The sequence below is a fragment of the Nomia melanderi genome, chromosome 1 (genome assembly GCF_051020985.1).
Source record: "Nomia melanderi isolate GNS246 chromosome 1, iyNomMela1, whole genome shotgun sequence".
NCBI classification, from domain to species: Eukaryota; Metazoa; Arthropoda; class Insecta; order Hymenoptera; family Halictidae; genus Nomia; species Nomia melanderi.
Genome location: NC_134999.1, coordinates 3973123 through 3997462, shown reverse-complemented (window position 1 = coordinate 3997462; position 24340 = coordinate 3973123). Strand labels below are relative to the sequence as shown.

The 24340-nt window shown below is 33.0% G+C and overlaps 1 protein-coding gene across 7 annotated transcripts in view; it reads left to right on the top strand.

Moving 5' to 3' along the window:
- The window catches only part of LOC116430223 (mind bomb 1), a 676416-nt gene that overhangs the window by 357865 nt on the left and 294211 nt on the right, over positions 1–24340 (top strand). Inside the window, exon 10 of one of the 7 annotated variants that reach the window (XM_076372767.1) lies at positions 19253–19381. The exons of the other annotated variants lie outside the window; for them this stretch is intronic. Coding sequence (XP_076228882.1) covers positions 19253–19337 — 85 coding nt within the window. The 3' untranslated portion in view covers positions 19338–19381. Of the gene's footprint in view, positions 1–19252; positions 19382–24340 lie in introns of those variants that run through there. 7 annotated transcript variants of the gene reach the window in all.

Below are 24340 nucleotides of genomic sequence, written 5' to 3'. Positions count from 1 at the left end.
TATATACACAACGATATAAAGAATGGATGAATGAACGAGATCAAGAACATAAAAGGATCTGTTAAAATTAATATAAATTATTCTTTTATTTACGTTTTTCAGATATTTATGTGAGCTCACCTTAGTGATTCACGCTGCATTTTATTACATAAATTTTAGATTTGTTATGAATACCTGTTACATGCAAGATTAATTACATACAAGATCAATTCAAAATCAATATTTTGCGGTGAAACATTAAACTCGTTTTTTTAATTAATCTCTTCTTATTATTCCTTTTCATGTACGTACAACAAGTGAGTTAAAAAAAATTTTAAATATTTAAAAAAACACCTATCTCAGCAACATAAAATATTAACCCTATCATTGAACTATAGATATTCCTTTCTGTAATATTCTTTAATATCATATCAAAGTTACAGAAGAAACATAAACCTTGACACTTCTTTCCCAAATTAATGATGCAGAAAATCGTAAATAAATTGGACTACATAACAATATAATAAATCCAACGTAAATAATAGATATGATTGTTATTTTGATGAGTTATTAGCGATCTAGGGTTAAGTACAGCATTCAAATATAAAGCAAACGCGATTTAATTAACGTTAGACAATCTTGTTCTCCCAAAGAAAATTAGCATTCCGCGAAAGTATTCTTCGTGAACGACCGCGGCAAATCGCGAGTTTCTGACGCACAGATCAACTATTTCACGACGAAAGCACTGCCGGTTTGAAATGGTGGTTAACGGATAGGAAAGAGAGACCAGCGAGCACAGCTATCCGTGTGTAAAGAATTCCTGCCGTCGATGCCACAAACTTTCGCTATAAACCACCAATTCTACCCCGGGCACAAGCTCGTATATTTGCAACGTTCGCAACGAGCGCTGGCGAACTTGCGTTTGTAGTTTCGCAGACAGTACGATTATTTGACGCACGATCTATAATCGTGTGCGAGCGTCCCGAATATATTTATATGTGTGTGCGTTTATATTTGTCACGCATTCCTCTTCCAACAATGTGTCATATGTTCGTATGGACTGTTCCAGCCCTCCCTCATTCGCCGGGAAAAGTTGGTATACCTTTTCGTATAATTTTATTAGGTTGCCCGTATAATCTTTCCGTTTTTCATTCAACGTAGCGCTTGTATTACGATACATAAATAAATATTCTAAATAAATGAATACATTGAATGGTGGCAAATGTTGTTGAAATAATGAAGCAGAAGTTATCTTTAGATTTTCTTGTGAAATATGAGCCGAATTTTACTGGTAAATTAAACGCAATTAATAACACTGGTTGAATAATAAGTAAACAATAGGTGCACAGCTAAATTTAGAAGACATTAAACCATTCATTTACAATATCGTGTCAGACTCGCGACGAAAATTACAGTGTTATAAGTGTTTATATTTTTTAAATGTGAATTAAATGTTATTTTTCTATTATTAACTATTAACCTTTGAAGTAAACGTAGACATAGAATAAGCATAAAAATTGTGCCTTTTCCTACTAAATTATTAACGATGAAGTAGTGGCATCGGTCTTAGTTAAGAAATAAATCATAGGACAAAGGGTTAAATGAATTTTGGAGAAATAACATGAAATACTGTTTGAACTGTTTATGTTATAATAGTTTTTAAAAGTACCATTTTTCTAAAAATGTTGTTCTAAGGTCTGTATAATTAAAATAATAAAAAGTTTATTTTAATTTATGTATCTCTCAAGAAAACCATTAATTATATATTTATTGTATTAATTCTTTTCAAATTTTAGCCCTGTATACAGCGCAGTTTCTGAGAAAGAAAACGAATGCATTTGTATTTTGCACTGAGTACTATTAGGAGCTCTAAGATGTTAACCATTTTCAATCATTACTTCATTGATTACTGGCTACTTCATTTCTTTTACCGAAAAATATTGGAAATCTTCGAAGCTATCAGAACTAGCTAAAATCCTTTCAATATTATTGCTACACTAATATACCATTGAACTTGAAAAATCTAATTCATTGCCTTACAATACCGACAATAAGTGAGTTGGATTCATAATAAAGATTCCAAGCTATACCTACATTTTTTCCTTTAATTCAGAATCAAATGTTATCTTTCTATCAGTATCAAACTTTTGCAACAAACATAACTTTCCCATAAATAGAAAATTCCTTCAACCTCTCAGAACTATTACTCCTATTTATTAATATAGCAGCAGCAAAAACAATTCTTAAAGAAATCCTAAAACAACAGGATTAATTACCCATTCACGCGGTTCGCAATTATCCAGGCAGATTCATCTGTACTCAACAAGGTGTATCCGCGCAGGAACATGGGAAATAAATTTTCTAAATACACAACTGCAATCCGAGAAACAATTCGAAGGCGAGGAAAAATAAATTTGCTGGGCGAGCGTCTCCAGTCACACCAACGCAAGCAAATAACTCCTTATAACAACGGTTTTGGGGGATGGGGCGGACAACGCAAACCTCCCTATATCATCAAAGGACACCGCGTCGCGTCTCCACCCCTCTCTTTTCCTCAGCCTTACCTTCTTCCTCCTGTTCGCTCCAGAATTTCTGCTATCGTCTGAAAACCGTTCCTCCCGGAGCCAAGCGCGCAGTCCGTCTTAACCGCGGATGCGCAAGTTGCGCGTCGACTTCGCGGAAATTCGCAAAGTGTCCGCATAAATCGCTGCAACTAGGTCGCGAAAACAGCCTCGTTACTTTGTCGTTCCGCCCGGAACGCGACGCCGACGGTTCTCGTGGCATCGCGACGAACGCCGTCGCTCGTCCTCCATGTAACCTCCGTGGCCGCGAGGAAAGGACCCGCATCTAATTCCCGGTTACGTCAGCGGTCCTCGCTGTTTGCGACACGCCGTAACTATATTTGATGTGGCTGATAATGTAGAATAATATTATCCTGTTTCGGGTTCTCTGCTTTTTCAACGCCTTGTATGGTTTGTTGTTTCATAGACAAGCTCGTTAGGATTAGTCGCTAGAATTAATGTACAGAAAATGCATAAACGAAAATTAGGAATGATCCTGAGTTTATGGAGTCTCGTTTCTGACTGACTGCCAGTTTCTGGAAAACCCTCGTCGTTGGCAAAAAGAATGGTAGAGGCGTCTTCGGCGACTTCTGGAAATCTTGGAACTGAGTAATTTTCTCAATGGCGGTGGAACTAAATGAATTTATCATTGATCAAATGGCATACGTGTGTAAATACATTATTTTGGCGCATAAACCTTTTATTTGGCACTTGTTAGATGACTTTGCGAGAAACCATAGCCTATTCTTCTGGACTAATAAATATAAAGTCGCCAGTACAAACAATGAAACAGTCTCTGTCGGTACATAGATGTATAGAAATTTAAAGGGCTTTAGGCACGCTGTGACTCCTCGTGTTGCCTTGTAGAAATTAAAGAATCCTCTGAAAATCGCCGCAGTCCGTGGCTTTGAACCTCTAACAATTATACTTTGTTATTTTTAATTCAGGAGAAACAGAATTTTATTCGTGTAAAATAATATTTTTATCACACAACTCGCAATAATTCTGTTGTTATTTCTAATATAGGAGAATATTCCAATGCTTAAACGTTTACTGATATTATACGCACGTGAACAATCACACCATTCATGTGTTTATGTACACTCATTCATCAATACAGCTGTTCTCACAATAATTTGTTATAAACAATGAAAAATTTTATGTTCATCCGGGGATACGTTAACTTTAAAGCGTAACAATTGATAACTGAAAAATCACATTTAATTTAAAGTGGAAGAGTCGTTGACATTTATTTTTGTTAATTTCCGTTTGAGACCTTTCTTACGACTCTGACATGATATTATACTTGTATATGGTAACGGGGTAACGCGTTGTATGTTTCAACAAAGCTTTTGGTAGCTGACTTCTGGGAAGCAATTAATGATAATGAGGTGATTTAGTTTTCAAGTTTCATCTGATGAGGCGGCCTTTTGTAATATTTAATTGGAAACAGTATTATCCTGTTTTGAGATCTTCCTTTGTTAACGTGTTGTCTGTTTCCGCTAAGCTTTAACAAGCTGGTTTCTAGGAAGCTATTAATGATATTAAGATGAAATATTTCTTAAATTTCATTTTACAAGGGGACTCTCTATAATATTGCAATAAAAACAATATTATCTCGTTTTGAGATGTTTGTTTTTATTATTTATTAACTCTTTGCACTCCACAGTTTTCGTCACTATAAATATTCACTTTCTGGTGAAATATGGATGACGTATTTTACAACTTACATAAAGAAAAATGATGTATAAATTTATGTTGTATAGCGGATTAAAAGATCGATAAGTCGAAATATACTAATATATAAATATATTTCAATCCTGAAGTTGCATGGATAAATAAAACATATTATTACTAGCGAAGACGACGTGAATACAAAGCTTACAGAGTTCGACAGAGTTTCGACATTAGGTTTAGAATTCAAATGCTAAATGCTGAATGTTAAATGCTGCTGTTTCTTGCAATTCGTTTATTTAATACTAAGATATGGAAGGGAAAGGGCGAGGAATTATTTTACTTCAGTGTTTCATATAGTAATGTATCATACAACATTTGGTATTGAATATAAATCTTATAATTTTTGCGTTGAACCAAATAACGGCTGAAAGTCACCACTCGAGTGCAAAAGGTTAACGATGTTAAGACGATTTCTGTTTTAAACGTCATTTTATGAAGGCCGCTTTTATAGTATTTAAATGAAAATATCTGGTACCATTCCGAATGTTAAAATCTGAGGGTAACTTCGGTTTTTTTCTTCAATTGAATGTAGGATTTGGATATTGCTTTTAAAGAATTTGTTTTAATATTTCTCTGCAAAAATGGGAAAGGACTTTATATTTCTTCTGCTTCAAATATGGCTCCAAAAGTACTGCACTTAAAAATAAGTATTTACATAATTTATAATATAATATCCTTTAAAAAATTGGAAGAAATCGTGATCGGTTCAGTTTTTATATAAAATTAATACGTAAGCAAAATATGTCATCTCGAAAAAATTACATAGTTGTCTTGATAATTCACATCATGCGAGTGGATCGGTCGCTTTTTATTATTAGGTAGCATACGTCTATAACTATTATAACTTCATTAGTATCGAGAATTTTTGTAAATCATTGAATAGCAATATTCCAAGAGATATAAGGATTAAAAATAAATAAAATAAATAATTTATTTTGTCCTTTAAAACGAAAATTCCCTTTTAGGGTGGAATAATAAAATAAAGTTTATTTTTCAAAAATATCATATTTGATTGCGTAATCCCGTAACTCAATTCAATAATAGATTTTAAATAGTTTACCATATCAAGTATTATATTTTGTAAATAACCAACTTCAATCGTTTGCCATGTTTCTGTCAAAACAATCAGGAGACTACAAAATTTTATGCATTTCTGGGAAATTTGAAAGTTCAAATTCCACAGAATGCACACGATAAGAATAAATGTATAAAATATCCAAAGTACAGTAATTTTTATATTTCTTAAGAAAAAATCACTCTCTATTGTATCCTGTTTTCCTAATTATATCCTTATCCTGTTAACTGTGGAATTCAGTTTCATAAATCTCTCGTCTCGCGCGCAATAAAATTAAAAAATGAAGTGTATATTCGTCAAACGCAGGATGAATGGCATATAGCATATATTTGAATGAAAAACCAAAGCAAAGCAAGGAAGAATCACATGTTTATCTGAAAAACAAAGAATCTATCGTTGAAAGAATTGGTATCATTTCAAGATTTAAGATGACGCGTATACTCGTCGAACGCAGTTAACTGGTGAAAAATTTTAATTTGGATAAAGATCCGTAGTCTAGTAATCAGAGAATTAACCCTTTACAGATGAACGTCGACATTTCGAGAAAAGCAAATGTTCATATTTAGAATTGAATTACTAAAATAGCAAGAAATCGGTACGTAGTTTCCACTTCTACTACAGTTTAAGCAATCAACGTATAATTTAGCCTCGTCTGCTGAAGGTTTCGCATATTTCAACACATTTTCGTCCGCGAAAGGTTAACCGATCTAGTTCAGATCGTCGCCACCGTGTTGCCCCGATATTGATTGAGCTATCGATGCCGTTCGCGACGCTAAGGGCGAATCGTGCTGGCCCCCCGGAAATCTCGAGTGCGACTGCCAGTAACGGCGACACTTTTGGAATTTCTTCGACGATTTATGACCGGCTCAGCACGTCGCTGACTTCCCGGTGTTCCCGGAAAACTGGCATGTGTTACAACTTTCGAAGCACGAGCCTGGGCCCCAGTCCGCAGTCACGATAAACTTGCGACTCGTAGATTCGTCTCGCGTCAGATTCCACTCGTATTTCTTAGGGCAAGATTGGATATTTGTTATACCAGTGAACGATAACGGGGCTCTTCTTCTTTCGAGCTTCCGCAAGCGGTGATTCATGGTACCGGGTCATATGTAAGTGCTGATACAAACCTTTTATTTATGGAAAATTGTTTCACATCGAGACAATCGATGCTGCGGATTAACCTCTTGCCTTACAATAACGTGTCAAACTCGCGGTAAAGATTTTAAACAAGATTTAACAAACATAAATGTTATCGAGTTCCTGTGGATTCAAATTAAATATTATTTATTTGTTATCAATTATTATACTGTGAACTAAATATAGACATAGAATATGTCTGATTTTTTTTTATTTTTAATGAATTATTACTAACAAAGTAGATGTATCGGTCAGACTTGAGGAATAAATCGTATGGGTTAATACAGATCATCGAGCAGTTAGGGTAGCCTAATTATATTTTCTTGCAGAAATTGGAAAAGTGCATTCATTGAAATTTCAAGTAACTTTCATTCTAATATCTGTAGAGATACATAAATTTATTTTATAATTTCTTGCAGAAGCATCCATATGGTTTCGGCAATTGTGAAATACAGAATCTGAAATAGATCGTTTTGATCCATTTAATAATTCTAATTTTATGAACGAACTAACACGTGTGATGGATAGAACGTTTATCTGAATTATGTTTCTGAATTTATATTCTGAGTTTATATTTATAAACTATTGAATCTCTATTTGTTTCACGTTGAGACGAAATTAAATTAACACGTTGACCGTCACGAGAACTTTCAGCGTTACATATAGTATCATTTATTCTTTTATGACAAAGGTAAATTATCTTAGAATTAGTTATTAATGATTTGGTGTCATAGTTTTTAATTGACACCATTACATATTTAGTTATTTACGTTGTTAAATATTTTGATTCAGCATCAGTTTTCTTCTTGTAATTCTTTCCAAGCAATTTATAAACTCCAGTCATCGACCATCGTAACGGTTAACGTGTTAAAATGAGCAATCGGATATATGTAAATAGTAATGAAATACTCAAATGATAGAATAATTTCCATCTTTAAATTGAATAAACTGATTTATTTCGTAAAATAGTCCCCAAAGTGCCAGAGGGATGGCAATGGTACAATTCCAGCGGCTTGTTTATCCAATTGGAATTTTTAATTACGCTGTGGGACGTATTATTGCGCTAGTAATTTAAATGAAGTGAATACATGTACACTCTCAGTCAAAAGTTTAGGAACAATACATCGGTTAAAAGAAAAACTGAAAACAACTTTGGAGAATTTTTGTGTATGACAAAGGAACATGGACATGTGTGTGTTTTTTTTTGTAATTTTACTTTATATATTTATAAGATATATGATTTTTCATTTGTCATATATCAAGTATTTACAAACTTTTAAGCAGTGTATTTATATCGTTGTACTCATTCGTTTCTGCTGTTCCGTTGAAAGTTTTCAGCAAATCTGGTGGAGTACACGTTGTATTATCGATTCAACATTTAGATACGAGTTAACAGAGAAAGATGACGCGCTGTATGTAATATTTGACACGCTCACATACGTTACAGCTTTTACACCAGGAAATTTCATCACTGTTGCAATAAATTTGTATCTCCAGGGACGCTCGAATGTCAGATTCTCCTCATATTTCTTAAGTTGCGATGGGATATTTATTATACGCTGAACGATAGCAGCCCCTTTTTTTCAGGGATTTTATTTTGGTAATTTATTACTTGCGAACCTGACTGAGAAAAAATATATTACTTAAATAGTATTAGGAAATATTTCCAACCTATTTATATATTTACAAAAAACGCGTGAGAATTAAATATTTCACGAAATTAAATACTTTTAACTAATGAAGGTCTATCAATAAGTTAGAAATATTTTAATCGTAAACATTGCAGCCTATTGAATGTGATAGCATTAAAATAATGAAGAATAGATTTAAATATTATAATCAGTTAATTTTAGGTGATTCTTGAATTGAGAGTTTTAAATTCTAAGTATTTTAAAATACTTTTGTAGGAGGTGAAAAACAGTATCAATTAGTACTTGTGTACAAAAATGTATCTATTGGAAATCTGGCTTCTTATTTGCTTTATTTTTGTGCTACCTTTTATATACTAAAATTCTCGGTAAGAAGTATATTCGCCAAGAGAATCTTTTGTAGAACTTTGTCGTTATGAAAGAAAATATTTTGAATTGCAGATTAGTCTTGATCGATAACCAAACAATAACAGTACAGTTTTATTTAAAAACGACGTACCTATATTTTATCGAAGCCTTATTAAATGAATGTATGTTCAATTATTTCAAAACCATACTACACTCTAAACCAATGAATTTTGTACGTGCCAATTTGCCTATCTCCAACAATTTCAAAAATACAACTAATTCCAATTACAGTTCCCATAAACACGAACTTCCAGAACATTATCATTAACAGGGACAGTAAATGTATTCTTCCCAAGTAAAACATTCCCTGTCCCCATTAAATTAATTTCAACCGATCCTTTCGACCCAACATAAACCAGAACACTGTCCGTTTAACCTAATTAGACTCAGTAACTCCGAGTTCTACATCGACAATGAAAAAATCGTCACGAAACAACTAATATCGCAAACCGAACACCTCCCTTACAACGTCCAATTCGTAATGACGACAACTTCGGTAGTTAACGATTATACCCGGGGCGTGGATATCACTTATCGCCCGCAACAATCACCGGTACGCACCGAACACAGCATTTAATTTGAAACAACGAAGAAAAAGCGTCATATTCCCGGCGGAGAGGTTCAACAGCCCGAGCCGGGTCGTTTGTTTCTCCAAATTGGAGCGGCGAGCGGTTAACATCAGCCTGAACGTCAGTTAAAACCGTCGGCAAGTTCTGACAGACATCGCTAACGAGGCAACTACGGGTCCTAGTAGGTGGCTTCTCCTCCTCCTCCTTCCCTGCCCGCCCACCGCCCCCACCCATCTCGGTGCTGATAAATTTTCGTCGGCGGGAAAATGAAAGTTAGGTAGAGGAAGTTCGCCGAATAATTCCTATCATCGCGCGTGCTTCGCTAAATTCATAACCCGACCCTTAAAAGGACACTCGAGTCTTCTCGAGGAGGTGAGACTCCTCGGGCCGCACGGCAGAAGCACTAAATCTTGGACTGCACTTAATTACATTCTCAGCCGACCGTTCCTCCCTGTTCCGCGCCTTCTCCCCTGCCTCCTCCTCCCACTCTCCTCTCGGCCAGGAATGGGTTAACGATGTTTTTAATGTTCGGATTTTAAAAAGCACTCGGCCGAACGGTCGAGCCACCGTTAAACGTTAACGCGTTGTCCCGAAACACCCGGGTCCCAGCTTGCTTGTTTGCCGAAGATCCGTGAGAAAACAAACCGCGAGGTGAATAAGTAGTAAAGCCTTAGTTATATCTTTTCCTAAGGCGTGTAATTAAGCGACTTTAGCCGGCTGTTTCTATTAGGGAACAAACTTTATGTTTATTTCGATTATGAAGGTATTTTAGTGGTTTAGGGCGGTGCAGGTTTGTTATCGTGGACGTATGTTCAGTGCAAATAGAAATTTCCATTTTCCATTTTCCATTTTCCATTTTCCATTTTTCATTTTTCATTTCTCGTTGCTCATTTTATATTTCCTATTTTCTACTTTTATAATTTAAAAATTTTCTAATTTTAATTTCTATTTTCTGCTATCTATTTTGCACTTTCTACTTTCGACTTTCTATTTTACATTTTCTCTTTTCAAAATTTGTATTATATAATTTATTTAAATATAACAAAAAGATAAAAGTGAGGAAAAATTGTTTCATTCGAAGGTGTGAAGATCTTTAATCGAGGAACTTATTTTTGTTTTGTAGGAATGCTGATGCTCATTCAATCACGACGAACTACAATGTGTTTTGACAATTGACGAAGACTGAACTTTTTAGAGATTCAAACCGACATCTTTTGATTTCGGCAACCGTTTTGTAAAGAGCTATTAAATACCATTGATTGATTTCTTTATCGCTGAATCTGGATGGCCATTTATTCACGAACAATAACACGGAAGGTCGTGTACATTTTACTTGCTATTGTAACTCCAGGGATTACACTTTTCTTTTTTATCATGTTCACGAATGGGACACGATAAAGATTTATAGTCGCAATGTGCCGTTTGGATTTGTTCTATTCGAGACTTTACTATATTTCTGTATATGTAAATCTTGTTTGTCTTAGAAAACTCATATTTTGAATTTTTAGCAATATTTCTGTTTGTTTTAAGTGTGCTACTTGCAAAATGAATTCGAGTTGGTTTCAATCCAAACTTAAAAATGTGGTTTTAAATTTGGGGAGCATTGAATATCAGTGAAAAATAATTATTGTTGCGCAAATTTAATATTTTATTACTATTTCGTACTATTTAATGATAATGAATATTATATAGATGTAATTCTGTAAAATCGGCTAAAATTATTATATCTAGGTCATTAGATTGTGATTCGTTTTATTTAATTTTGATGTGAATTTTTATCAAATTTTTGAATCCCTTTAAAAATTTATTGTATCTCTTTATTCTACCTTTAACATTAACCTTGTTTCTCGAATGTTCAGAGTACAAGCTTTGCATAGTTCCCTTTTGTGGAGTTGTTAAGAATATTAGTTTAAAAGGACTCGTTTAAAAGATGCGTGTCACGTAGATCGTCACAACTTTTTACGGTGACCCCGCTGGAAAAAGGAAGGGCTCATTAGACCCTAAGCAAAACACACATATTTCATTACCGTGTGGAACACTGCGCGCATCTGGGAGAGAAACTACGTACTCGTACTGCGAGGTTAATCTTTGTAGAACGTACGTGGATGAAAAGTTTTTTCATTATCTTAATGCATAAAGTCGATCCTTCAGCAAGCTCCCATATTTTTTTAAATATCGTATGTATATACAAAGTGGAGCTATAGCTTTGATTATATTGAGTATTTTTATTGTTTCTAAAGATATGAAAATAACTTTATTTGCTGCATTTGTGTGTATCAAGCTTTGACGAGTTGAGATTTTAAAATACTCTCTGTTTTTACCTTTATTTTACTCTTACTTTTTTTCTTAAATATTGTTATAAAAGAACAAGATGTACAGTGATATGCATTCGTCCATTTATCTCTAGAATTACGTTTAATAATTATTTTAATTTATTTTTAATACCTTTTTTCAATATATTTTTCTTAATTACAGTACAGAATTTGAAGTATTATTTGTAAGTTAATTGCGAGAAATTTGTGAGTTATTATATCATGTTTGCAACAGGAACTATAGTATGTTTGTATCTTAATTAATTAAAGTCAGTCGTAAACATTATTTTGCTTCATATAAGTACATGGTATTTAAAGTTCATCTATTGATACTACATAATGATTAAAAAAAGATATATTGTTATGAAAATATACACAAACAAGGCATAATCCTGAAAAAAAATGAATATTTTTTATTCCCTGCTTACTGATTGTAAAATATTTTTATCGAAAGATTTCGTCGAATTCTCGAAACCATTGTCACTCGATTGACAAGTGTATAATCGTTTACAACCTCGATACTTTCTTCATCGTGGAAAATTTCTAGGCATCGTGAACAGTCTCAAGATGGTGCAGTTTAAACTTCGAAGTTTCGCCGATAATTTAATGAAATGACGTTTCAAAGGGGATATTAGATAACTAAAGTGCTTTTCACAGCATAATTACATCCTGTAATGGATATCTGATGAAATTTAATCGTTCATAAACCAATAGAACTTGCCGGGGAGACGCATTCTGATAGATGCGGAAGCTCCTCCGACGAAGCAATATCATGAGAAGCGAAACAGCACGGAAAAAGAAGTGTCGTTAATATTAAGTATAACGAACTCGTTAACCATTTTGCACTATGTGAACTCTAACCATCCTCAAAAGTTTGTGTAACTAATAATACCTAGCACCACATTTCCCTGACTTCGACCAAATTATCCTTAATTTCAACTTCTTTTAATTGTTTCTGGTTGTAACGTTAATTCTGAAACTTCCTGCGGAACTTTTTCTTTCGCTTAGCGATGCAAAGGCAAGGTCGCTGGAACTTTTGCATCGTGTTTTTTAAAAAATTACTTCAAAATTATTTCATTAATATATTTCGATATATTAGACAATGCATTTTTAGAAGTTTGGAAAATTATATGTATATATGATTTCGAAATTATTTATGTCAAATTTTAGTGACGTTATTTGCTATTCAAAGTACGATTTGTTATCCATGATGTCATCTATATGAAATATTAAATAATTATTAGCAGATAGAGTTTATTCAGCACCATATTTGTAATAGAAATAAAATTATTTCTGTTTCTGAAATATTCACCAGTATTTTTTTATGACTGCACCCCTTTATTTTTGATAACTGGACAAATTGCTTGAGGTAGAAATGAACATCAAGCTCAACAGTATCAAGTCAAAGAAGTTGTCAATGCATTTTCCGGGTCTACCATTGGTTTGATGCACGTATCAGCTAGGTGATGTTGGGGCGACCGAAATAGATAGTAATCCAACGGGAATAAGTCCGGTGAATAAGTTGGAGGAAGGAAAATATTTCACCTCAAGGAATAAATAACGTTCTTCGCTTTTTTTTTGTTACACGTGGCTATGTGTTGTCAGACTGTAGAATGACTTTCTTAGTGGATTTAAGTTTGTGGCTTAGATTTTCTCAGTGGACTCTGTTTTATTAAATCAGATTTGGTAATAATTAATTTCGTTTGCGCATACTGCTTCTTTGGAATTTTTCGGTGATAATCTAACCAACATAACTTAGAAATATTTTATATGTATAGAAAGTGTGCAACTATATTATAGATTAATTTTTATTAATTTCTTAAATAAATAATTTCAGAAGTATATCAAAAATATTAATTATTACTATATTTGATATTTTATCGTGTAAACGCATGACTTGCTGGTAATAACGCTGTGAATTAACAGTTACACTTTTAAGAGTCGATCATTTTTTAATAAAATTCATCTCACCTATAAAGCAGTAGAATATTAGCGAAACGTGCAAAAAAATATTCATAAAACTTTTAATATAATGAAACAGAAAATTTATCTCGACTATAACGAATAAAACTGAAAACTAAATTATATATATTTCCATACAGTAGAATCTTTCGACTGAACGGCGTTGACTGGGTCTATGTTAACTCAGAAATTCTAAAGTTTTGTTTAATTATGATACCTCTAGTAACTAATTTAAATAACTGGTTGTTCTAAGTAGGTGTAAAAAGTATCTCGATGTGTTTTGAAGAAACAAGTTTTAATACTGTTTCACTTTACCATTTTATACTTTTTGATAATCAACAAAAATATGAAAATAGAGTGCATATTTTGCTCAATATTGTCTGTAAAAATCTTGGTTTTGTAACAAATATTTATAGACAAAGAAAGTTAAATACACACTTTTTTTATACTTCCTCTTATGCATGCCTCCTTAACCCCTTTGACCTATGATATCCTATCAGACTCGTAATAAAAATTTTAAACTGATTTCGACAATTCTAAACGTTATTTACCTTAATTTATAATTGAAAAAAATACATAACGTTTAACTTTATAAATTACAAACCCAGTTTAAAAATATTATTTTTCTGTTACAAATCCTTAACTTCTGGAATAAACATAAACATAGAAGGAGTGTCAAATCCTTTTCTTTTTCTAATGATTTATAAACGATGAGGTAGCTTCGTCAATTATTAACCCTTTGAGTGCTGTTGGCTTTTATCATTCACACGTGCGAAAGTGACAATTATAAGTGTATGTGATTAACATACGCGTTCGTTAACATTATTCAATTTGACGAAACTGAAGAATTACAATTACAGTTTAATTACAACTTAATTAATTCTATAAATTAACGTAATTCATCGATCTTCAGATGAGCAATAAAATATTCCTTCCACGCGGAACATTTCGATTGGGGTATTCAACACTCGAAAGGTTCATTGCGACAGAAATTACAGAATAAATGGTTAACAACATTCGTGCAGCATTCGTTACTCGGTTCTGTTCGCATGTGTAAAGTTCAACAACTAAAGTCACGAAGTTGAGAACCTGGAATAACATTGACAAAGAACCGACGTTCAAAGCAACGCTCGAATCCGGCAGACTTTCCGTCGAACTTGTCGAGTGCCTGACTACAATCCCTAAACTCGATTTATTAATTTACCATGGTGTGCGCAGCGCATATTTCAGCGGCGAGTCAGCGAATGGCCGCAAAGCGAAACCAGTATCGATACCAAGCAAATTATATTCGCAACGAGAAACGCGCGCACAATTTCAAATTAGCAGGAACGCGGGCTCGCACGTTCAGGAAATCCCATGGCAGCTGACCTGGCTGCTAAACTAACCATAAACCTCAATTACAGATATAAAATGTTACAGATGTATTCGTGCGTGTAGCTGTCCTGCCCTTGCATAAATGCAAGACGCGCCATGGTACAAATACAATGACCTAGAAATTTCGTTTTTCGTACATTTAAAGAAGCAAATAATTGTATATATTATACTATTATTTTGTTCAGTTTGACTTGATTTTTGTAATCGATAAATGCTGGATTCTGAAAATAAGTATAATATAGAATTGGTCAGTTTTAAATATATGAGTGGCCCAGAATAACAATATAACTCTTATTTCTGAATTATCGAGAAAAAAAGATTTTGTGAAATTTGATTAGATCAATTAGATATTAGTATAAGAATTACTACTGTTTATAATAATTATTTTTTATATTAATATATAAAATTATTATTATTTATATTATTGTATTAATTATTTTTTAATATTACTAATAATATTATAATATTAGTATTTAATTAATCTAAGAACATTGTACAAAAGCTATATTTCTCGAGAATTCAGAAGTAAGAGTTGGGACACTATTACTTTTAAAGTAATTCGTACGCGACCCGTACGTTAATATTTTATTTCCGTGTGATGTACTGTGGTATTTCAGTATTATTTAATACAAATTTGTTGAATTTTTAAGATGCTGACAGAATAAAACAATCACCATGAAAAATCTATTTTATTAAATAAATATCTTTAACTTTGTAGGATTTTAGAGAGTTCTGATTTGATATTTAACGTGTTAAAAATTCATCAAAGTTAATATAGAGATGGGATAAAAATAATAATATATACTTTTACTGGTTATGGATAAACTCGATCTGAACATTTTGTTTTAAATGGCAAGGACAAATATTCACCTTAACTTCGAAATAGTACTCAACAAAACAATCATTTATTATTTTAAGATAATAGTAAAAAATAACAAGTTGTAAATACAGATTTAAAGTTCACTGTATCTGTCTATTCCATTCATTACTTACCAAAACTGATTAAAGGAACGTAATAAATCCAAGAATCGATTTCTCTTTGTAAGCAAGCTATCTCATTATATCGCATTTCATCATTATATACCTTTATTTTATTTTCCCTCATAGTTTCCAAACTTCCCTTCGGAATAAAGGAAACACTCGACTCTCTGAAACGGCCACTCGAATAAAGAGAAACGAGAAACGTGGCAGAGTGTACGTAGTCGTACCCGATTCTACCCGCTTATTTTACTTTATAATAAAAGAAAACACTTATCTTTGATGCCATTTTAAAATATCTTAGCCGTTAGGAATAACATTCACCCAGAGCGATCGACCGATTCATCTGCTTCCACGTTTCACGAAACGGACGCAAAAGAGCTAAAATTTTAATAACACTCGCCACGAACAATGCGCGACAAAATAATACAATAATCCTCGAGTTGCTGAGTTTCTCAGCATCAGTGCTATGTACAAAAGCTTTGTATTTACATACCAGTATAGAATAGATGTACATATTCTCGTCATTATATTGGTTTCGACATCATTTACGATTATAATCCTTGAAAAAAATGTTTGATTTTTATTTTAGTGTATAATAAGGAAAAGAACTTCATTTTGAAAGTATCAAATTGATTTTATTAATTAAAATGTATAAATGCGGCCAGTTAAAACATTATATATACCCGTCTATCTTTGAATTAAGGATTTAAAGGAAAACAACACAGGATTTTGATAATTTATAGACATTCGTTTACTTATGTGTCGAAATTAGACAGATTTTGATAAAGTGACGTTCAGTGACGTCTCTTCATAGTTGCTTTCGAGGAAATATAACTAAATGACTTCATGAAAATCTGTGAACAAATATTCTAAAATACACTATAATAATCATATTAACAAATTTCGTATTCCTAATAACTACACAATAGTTTTCATGGTTTCACGTTTCCGATTTACATGTATTAACACATCATTTTTTCAGCTTGGCTAATTTTAATTGTCAAATAAAAGTACCTATTAAATATCAAACTTTCTCGTCATATTATCTTTCAAATATTTTAAATTTAACAATGTATTTAGACTTCGGCGATTAACAGCATATAAAACTATTATACAGAAACTCTATACAAACACACATAATTTATAAGACATTGTAAACACATTAAAAAAACTATTCAGTTACACAATAAATTAATGTCACTTTTATGAAAAAAAAAATACGCAGACCAAGAACCTCATGCACGAAGGCTCGCTCGCTTCCACCCTCTGCATTTACCGTCATACCTTTTTCTCTCCTATTACTGAACAAAGCTACAAGAAATAAAAAGGAAATAGAAAGGAAGTTCTAAAAAGTTTCCCAAAACGTTACGCAACGGTGGAGCATCGTCCATGAAAATGAAAAGCCATAAGCCAAATTGCAGCCGCCATCGCGCAGGGGGACAGCGATAAAAATATAAAGCGCAAAGTCGAAACAGACACACGAAAAAGACGAACAAAAATGTTACTTCACCACCTAATAATACATGCGCCGCGTAAAACCGGAGAATAAATTTTTCGCGGGGGAAGCGGAACGCCGCGTAAATTTTAACGTGGTAACGCGGGAAACGATTTCCCTTCGCTACCGTTACTCGTACCCTCCTTTTTACACCCCTCGCCCGGCCCCCGGCTGCCTAAGCCACCCCGTCATTTTTAAATGCATTCTCGCGCGTTCTTTCATCGCGGAATAATTCTGAACCAAAATGTTTTGGCCAAATTACCTTGAAAATTCGCTGGTAACGACTCTCCCGCGAGAGTGCGCGATTTTCAAGAAGAGTCGAGGGTGGGGCTGGAAATGCGGAGGGAAAAATACACGTGCGTGCGTGAAACGAGCGACGATAACAAAGCAGTCGGCGGAAATTCGCGAGGCACACGGCCGGGGACTGGTTGAAGCGCGACAGAAGTTTCGCCGCTTTCCGCCGCGGCCTCCTGAAGAGTCTTTTCTGCCGGGCAAATTACCGGCATTCACTGTTTGAATGTCGAAAGTTTTCATTTATGACGGATATTCATCCGAGGCGCTCGAGAGCCAGGGCCCCGTTCATTGTCACCGTTTCATTTGGAACTTTTAAATTATACCTGGCTCATTAATGTTGCCGGAACTTCGCGCACCGGCGCGACGCGCGGGGGCTCTATTACTCTTGTTAATATTGACCTGATAAGACGTTAGACGCGGCTCGAACTCACGCTTATTAACCTAAGCCTGAATCTGCAGCTCAAGCCGGATCTCGGAATTCCTGAATTAGAATTAGTTAGAGGAAGTTCTGTGACATGAATAATGATCATGCTTGCCTGTAATCAGGGAAATTATGTTCGAGTGTAAAGATCAAGGGAATTTTGAGATTGACGGTGGAAGTACCGCTAGGGATTCGTACTATGTTCTTATATTGGTTTGTGCAGGTCTTGACGCTTTATTAGTTTTCAGTGTGGGTGTTTCTGTTTTGATTGATGTTTGTTAAAATTGTTTTGTTTTTTCTCATACATTTGATTATATTATTGTTATATTGTTTTATGTAGGTTGTGATAATTGTTATTGTTCAGTGCTGTTGGTGTTTTTATTTTAATTAACCCTTTATGGTGAAGTGTTTGCAGCTTGCAAACACCTAATTTTTGTATTATTTGTCGAACTTATAATGTGATTTCAGTCTACGAACACACATTGGATATAGTTTGTCTTATGGGAGGTATAAATTCGATGCAACCTAGGATATCGGACATTGTTCACGGGGAAAGATTGCGAAAGCACATACTCAATTCATAGTTGTATATAATGACTTATGTCTTTTAGTAAATCATCTATGCTTTTGTTTTTAATTTTATGAGTTCATAATTATTTCTATTTTTTTAGTAAATTGCATATAACTCTCGAACTTTCCTTTATAGAAATTTGATGTTTTGAAATTGAATAATTTTATAGGAATTCTAAAATGATTTGATATTTCTATTTATTTAATTTTCATCATATTTAAATATTACGAAGGAAAATAATTTCACTTTCAGAAAACATTCAGAACATATTTCGGTGTGGTATATATACTATATAACAAAACTTGACCAGTGTTTCTATTTATTCCTTACTATCTCTACTAATTTTTAACACGAATATACATACACAATCTGTTGTTTAACACCAATCTATTGGGAAACAAAGTTGCACGCATAAAAATGTCGCTACACATATTCTACTCATTGCCTCATATAAATTCTCCCTTTTTTTTGGTTACATCATTTCAGAAACACTCTACATATAAAATACCTCCAAGACAAAGCACAAGTCATTCGCAAGGAAACACTAAGTCTCCTATACGTATACTCGCGTAACATTTATTTGTCCACCATCGTTGTTCCCTGTCAGCCTCGGGCAAAATAGAATCTCCGTATCACCTTCTAATGGCATCACAAAGCTAGCCTAAAAGCCTCTCGCTCCAATTAAAGAAGCTGACATTGCACGGAGAATAACAAAGCTGCATCGTTCCAGTTTTCTTCAGTCGCCGATTGTACTGACTTCGTCGCTCCGCGATGGGGAAACAAAGGACGATTGTATAATGCTAATACCAACTTGAAGAAACACGTACATTGGGAATCATAAGTGATTTCCCAGGGGATGTTTCATCGTTCTTCGCATTCCGATTCTCGTCGAATGGACGAAGACGGAAGGGAAAAGTCGACGCTGCTGGATAAGGGGTTAGAGGGAGGTGGTTAGGGGACGGAAAGCTCGAGAAGAAGCAGAGGAAAATATGTCCTAGTTGTAGATAGGCGAGGAAAAATAGCTGAGACATCAGAGGCTCGCAGAACGACATCGTTGCCCCATGGGAAGATGAATGTACGAACCTCGATGTTGAAAGACGAGACGCGAAAACTTTGTTTGACCGTAGACATGTTACTCGACTGAAGAACGCAACTCGAGTAACGCGTATTTCCTTTCAGCCAGCTCATGATACTGTGTGGATTACGGATAGGCATTACTAGATTGTAGATCTTCATGCATTTATACCGAATTCCGCTGAGTGAAGTCTAGAAACGTAGAATTTTTCTTTGCGAGTTGAGAAATAAACAATGTTGAATTTGTGAAGAAGAAACTGCAGCGATGGGGATGAAATTTGGAAGTACCAAAGTGATGTATCTATGTATAGTAAAAAATAATCTTCTGGTAGTATATAATATGCTGCAGTATTTGAAATATGGGTCGCATACTAAAGTAGTGTAAGTCGAGTTTTCTTTGTGTTCAGATGTTTTGAATTTCAGTTCATTCGAAGATATTAAGAGAAATTGGTGAAGTTATCGACGTTAATATGGATTAAAATATAAATAAATACATTATATCAGTGGAAATTGGTTATATAAATAGTTTATTCTTCTTTTTTTAAACTAGTTTTACAATAAATGATTATGCAACGGTAAATTGTTTATATTTACAAATTTTATATGAATTTATATATAAATTATCTGTTTTCTCATTTTTTTCTAAAAATTCACTTACTTTCGTTGTAAATTATTCATTTAACAAAGAAAAATAACTTTGAGAACAATTCAATTAATACCTTGGCATCAAATCTACCAGAATGGAATATAATCAATTATTTTTACCGAGACAGAATTATGATTTAACTTTAAATGTTGAATGAAATTAAAAAGGTTAATAAGGTAAACATAGTTTCAATATTTTCCTGTATTGAATATAAATATTTGTAGTTATCTAGTGATCCCTATACCCGAAATTTTCAGAAGAGTGTTTAAACCAGATTAAAATCTAACGATATAAAATCACTGATAATTTTAAATAAGAATAACTTTATGAATTTTCTTTACCAAACTTTATTCCCCTATATATTGTAATAACATTAGAACAAAAGATACAAATTGTAATATATAAATGAAAATCCGATTTGAAAATATTTCTTTATCTGAATGAACTTATAATATTTATACGATACTATTTCCACACGAATTTTGTCTAACATTCAGAATTATTAAGCTTGTTCTAATTTAAATTAAAAATTCAAGTTTGTATGTCCATAAAGATATTAATTGATTTTCGAGTTCAGTTTCATTTGGGGATCTCGTGTTTACTGGTGATGTGGGTTAACTCTGCAAATATTTATGTACTTCTCTCTAGTTTTGAAATCTCATGTTGGAAATATCAACAAGTAAGCTAATTCTCCTAAATTCTCTCAGTGTGTTTGTACGTAGGTTGAGGTATATTTAACCAAGTAGGAAAACTAAATAATTAACATACATTAATAATTATGTAGTAATATTATAAACACTTAATTTTGTTCGATATTTTTGTTCATATTTAAACTAATTATGAAATAAAGCTAAGGCATTACCCTAACATGTTTCAGTGGAATATACTTCCAGAAGTGTGTGTACCCAAAAATGAATATTTAACGTCTACTAAAATGTGTGTAAAAATGTACCAATTCAGAGACTTGCCTTCCCCTTATGTACGTCTTTCATTTTTTGTAATATTTGGTCGTTTTGTGTAGTCGTATTTAATTTTAATATATAAGTATCTTTATGATTTTGAAAAATTTTATTGCATGTAAAAAGCTAAAAGGTAGTTCCAGCATTTCCAGCGAAAAGAGTATCTCTGCCGTTTGTAGAGGATTTTCTGATGCGCCAATAAATTATGTACTTGGTAGAAAAAGGTCATTCCCAGTTTCCGCAGGCTGAAGTTTTCCCATTTTGTGATATGAATTAATAAACGGCACGTAGGAAAGATATCTTTGAGGTAAAGAGAGATATATACATCCGAAACTTTCGTATAGAGATTTTTACCTTTAAATTGCTGTTAATATTTCCAAAATTAGATTTTCATTTCTAATCTAGACCAATTAATGAGTGGTATTTTTATATTTATAATTTTATACCCTTGTATTATAAATATTTACATTCTTCATAATATAAACATTTATACTTAATTACGATTCTTCGAAATGTTCATATTTACATTGTACGTGGTATTAAAAGCAATTTTTTGTTGGAAAATGCAGGATGCAGTGGAATTGTAAACAGTGAAACATAACAGTTTTAATATGTACAACTGTTATAACTGTTTTATATACTGAATATTAAATACCATAAAAAGATTGCTTGAAATTATATAAAGCACATAATATAAAAAGATTTCTTCACTATTTCAATTCACTAATACACTGTAAACTTCATTCTAATAATATTGTGTGTAATTTTAATTTTAATATTGTATGCATAGACGCACAGACTGGTTGCATAACAAAATTGTCGAATATTTCAATGCTAAACGAAAAAATCCTACTAATGTGCACAAAATAAATTACACATAAACATTGGCATAGATTGTGGAAAAAAATGTAATTGCTCAAAATCGTTACAATGTATCTAAAACGTTGTCCAGTCAAGACTGCAAATACTTAATTATTAATTGTTAATTATATAATTAGCAAGTATGTACATACAAGAACTACGCACAATTCTTATTACGTTATTATTCTATGAAGATGCAATTTCTTCAAGTAAATATTGTAAAATTAAACATAAATTAAACAAATTAATATTATATTCCATTAAAAAAGGTGGACTTCTATAAAACAATTAAGTAATAAATTTTTTTACGCAACCTTCACAGAACTAACTAGGTAAAAACAGATAATTGTTTATCTGTATTATCTGTTATTTTTATTATTAATTATTTATTGTATCTGTTTTATCTCTTTCATTCTATTTAATTAAAGAAAAGAAATGAAAAACAATATCTATAGCGATTTTGAAGGAAACAGTATGCGACTTTATTTGGTATACCCTGTACACCGCGTTTTGTAAACCCGACAAAGGAGTTTTCCACAGTGCATTATGTGTTTTCAGCCGACGATAACCGACTAGAAATTCTTTGTTAATCGTCGTGAAATAACGGACAGCACAATCTTCTTCTCGCCGTGGTTTCGTCAAAGGCTTTGACGAACAATTTCCTTGACAGCGTCGCATGCCTTTTCTGGCAGAATTCGATTTTAATGCTCGAAGATGAAAAGGAAATTTCATATTATTTATATGCAGCCTGACAACGTATGATACAACGAAGCATATCTGCAGCCCGTACGACAACGTATCCGCGAACACGTACTTCGGGATGCTATCATAGCGCGGAGCATTCGAAATTCATGGAATTTCACGCGGGCCGCGTTAGCTGAAGATTGGACAGAACCTCGATGCCATAAGTTCCGCTCTGGTTGTGCTTCTTTATGAATACTTTAAAGCGATATCGCATTTGTAACTGATATTTAGATGCTGGTATTCTTGTTACCACGTTTATCTGCCACCGTAAAGAACACGTGTATGTGTAAGTATACTGTGGTCCAAAAATATTTCGTTTGCCTGTTTGCGAAAAGGACACCAAAGAATACTTGAATTTTTATACAATTAACCAGTTAACTGCGTTCGACGAGTACACGAGTAAGAGTATTAATTTTCTTAATGATCAGTTATTTATTTTTTCAGATAAATGTGTAATTCTTCTTCGCTTTGCTTTAGTTTTTTCGTTAGAATATATTATAAATGCATTTGCTCCGCGTTTAACGAGTGTACACTTTATTATTTGATTTTATTGTGCGCACAGTGAGAGTTTCTTTAAAGTAAATTCCACAGTCGACTGATTAAAAAGGTTTACTGGTTTACAATTAAATGCGACATGTTAAAGTATGTATCCGATTCTTTTTTAGAGAATTAAGAACGCACATGCTTTATAAATTTACCTGTGTCTTTTACAGGTATCTTTTTATATAGATTCAATGTTATAATAATATTTTTGAGATGGTGTATTATTCGTCTCTGATTAATATAGCAGTCGTTACTTAAACATATTTGCAGCAGAAATTTGTGGGAGATTTATTTTATACTTAGTAAACCTGTCGTTTGTTAGAAATTAAATTACTGTTCGCTTCATAAAAATGTAAAATTGGTATGTAAAACAATTTTTTTCCTCAAAGTAATTTTATCTTTTTTATCGTATTATTAAAATATGAATTTATATTGGAACTAGAACAATCGTTTTAGAAGAGAACGTCTTGAAATTAAAAACAGTTAAAGACAAGTGACAGAATTTTGTTTAATTCAGATGTTTGAGAAAAATGTAAATTGTTATCATACTGAATGCCTAGAATATGAATATAAAAATAAACGAAATTTTATTGAAAATTTCAATTAAAATTTGTAGATACTTGTAGCATTTTATCTCAATCGTTCCTTTCGTGAAGACATAAAAAAAAGGTAAAGATGCTGTAACTATATTTCGTTTATAAGAGTTTCATCACTCGTTATTCTCATCTCTCGTCAGGGTTTGTTTTACGGCATTTTTTGCATGCGTCCATATTTTTCCGCTGCTTCTTCGGTTTCGGTATTTTTTTTCAAAATTCCTGAATAGTTCTAGCAGCTTCGTACAAGAGATGAGAGCAAACTGACTGCATGTAAACTTAATCCAAATAGAATAGAATTTCAGAATACAAGCATAAATTTTAGAGTACAGGTTCATTGCAACTGTACCAGCGTACAATCTCGAAAAGTTCCTTAAACTACTATAACATTCTATAAC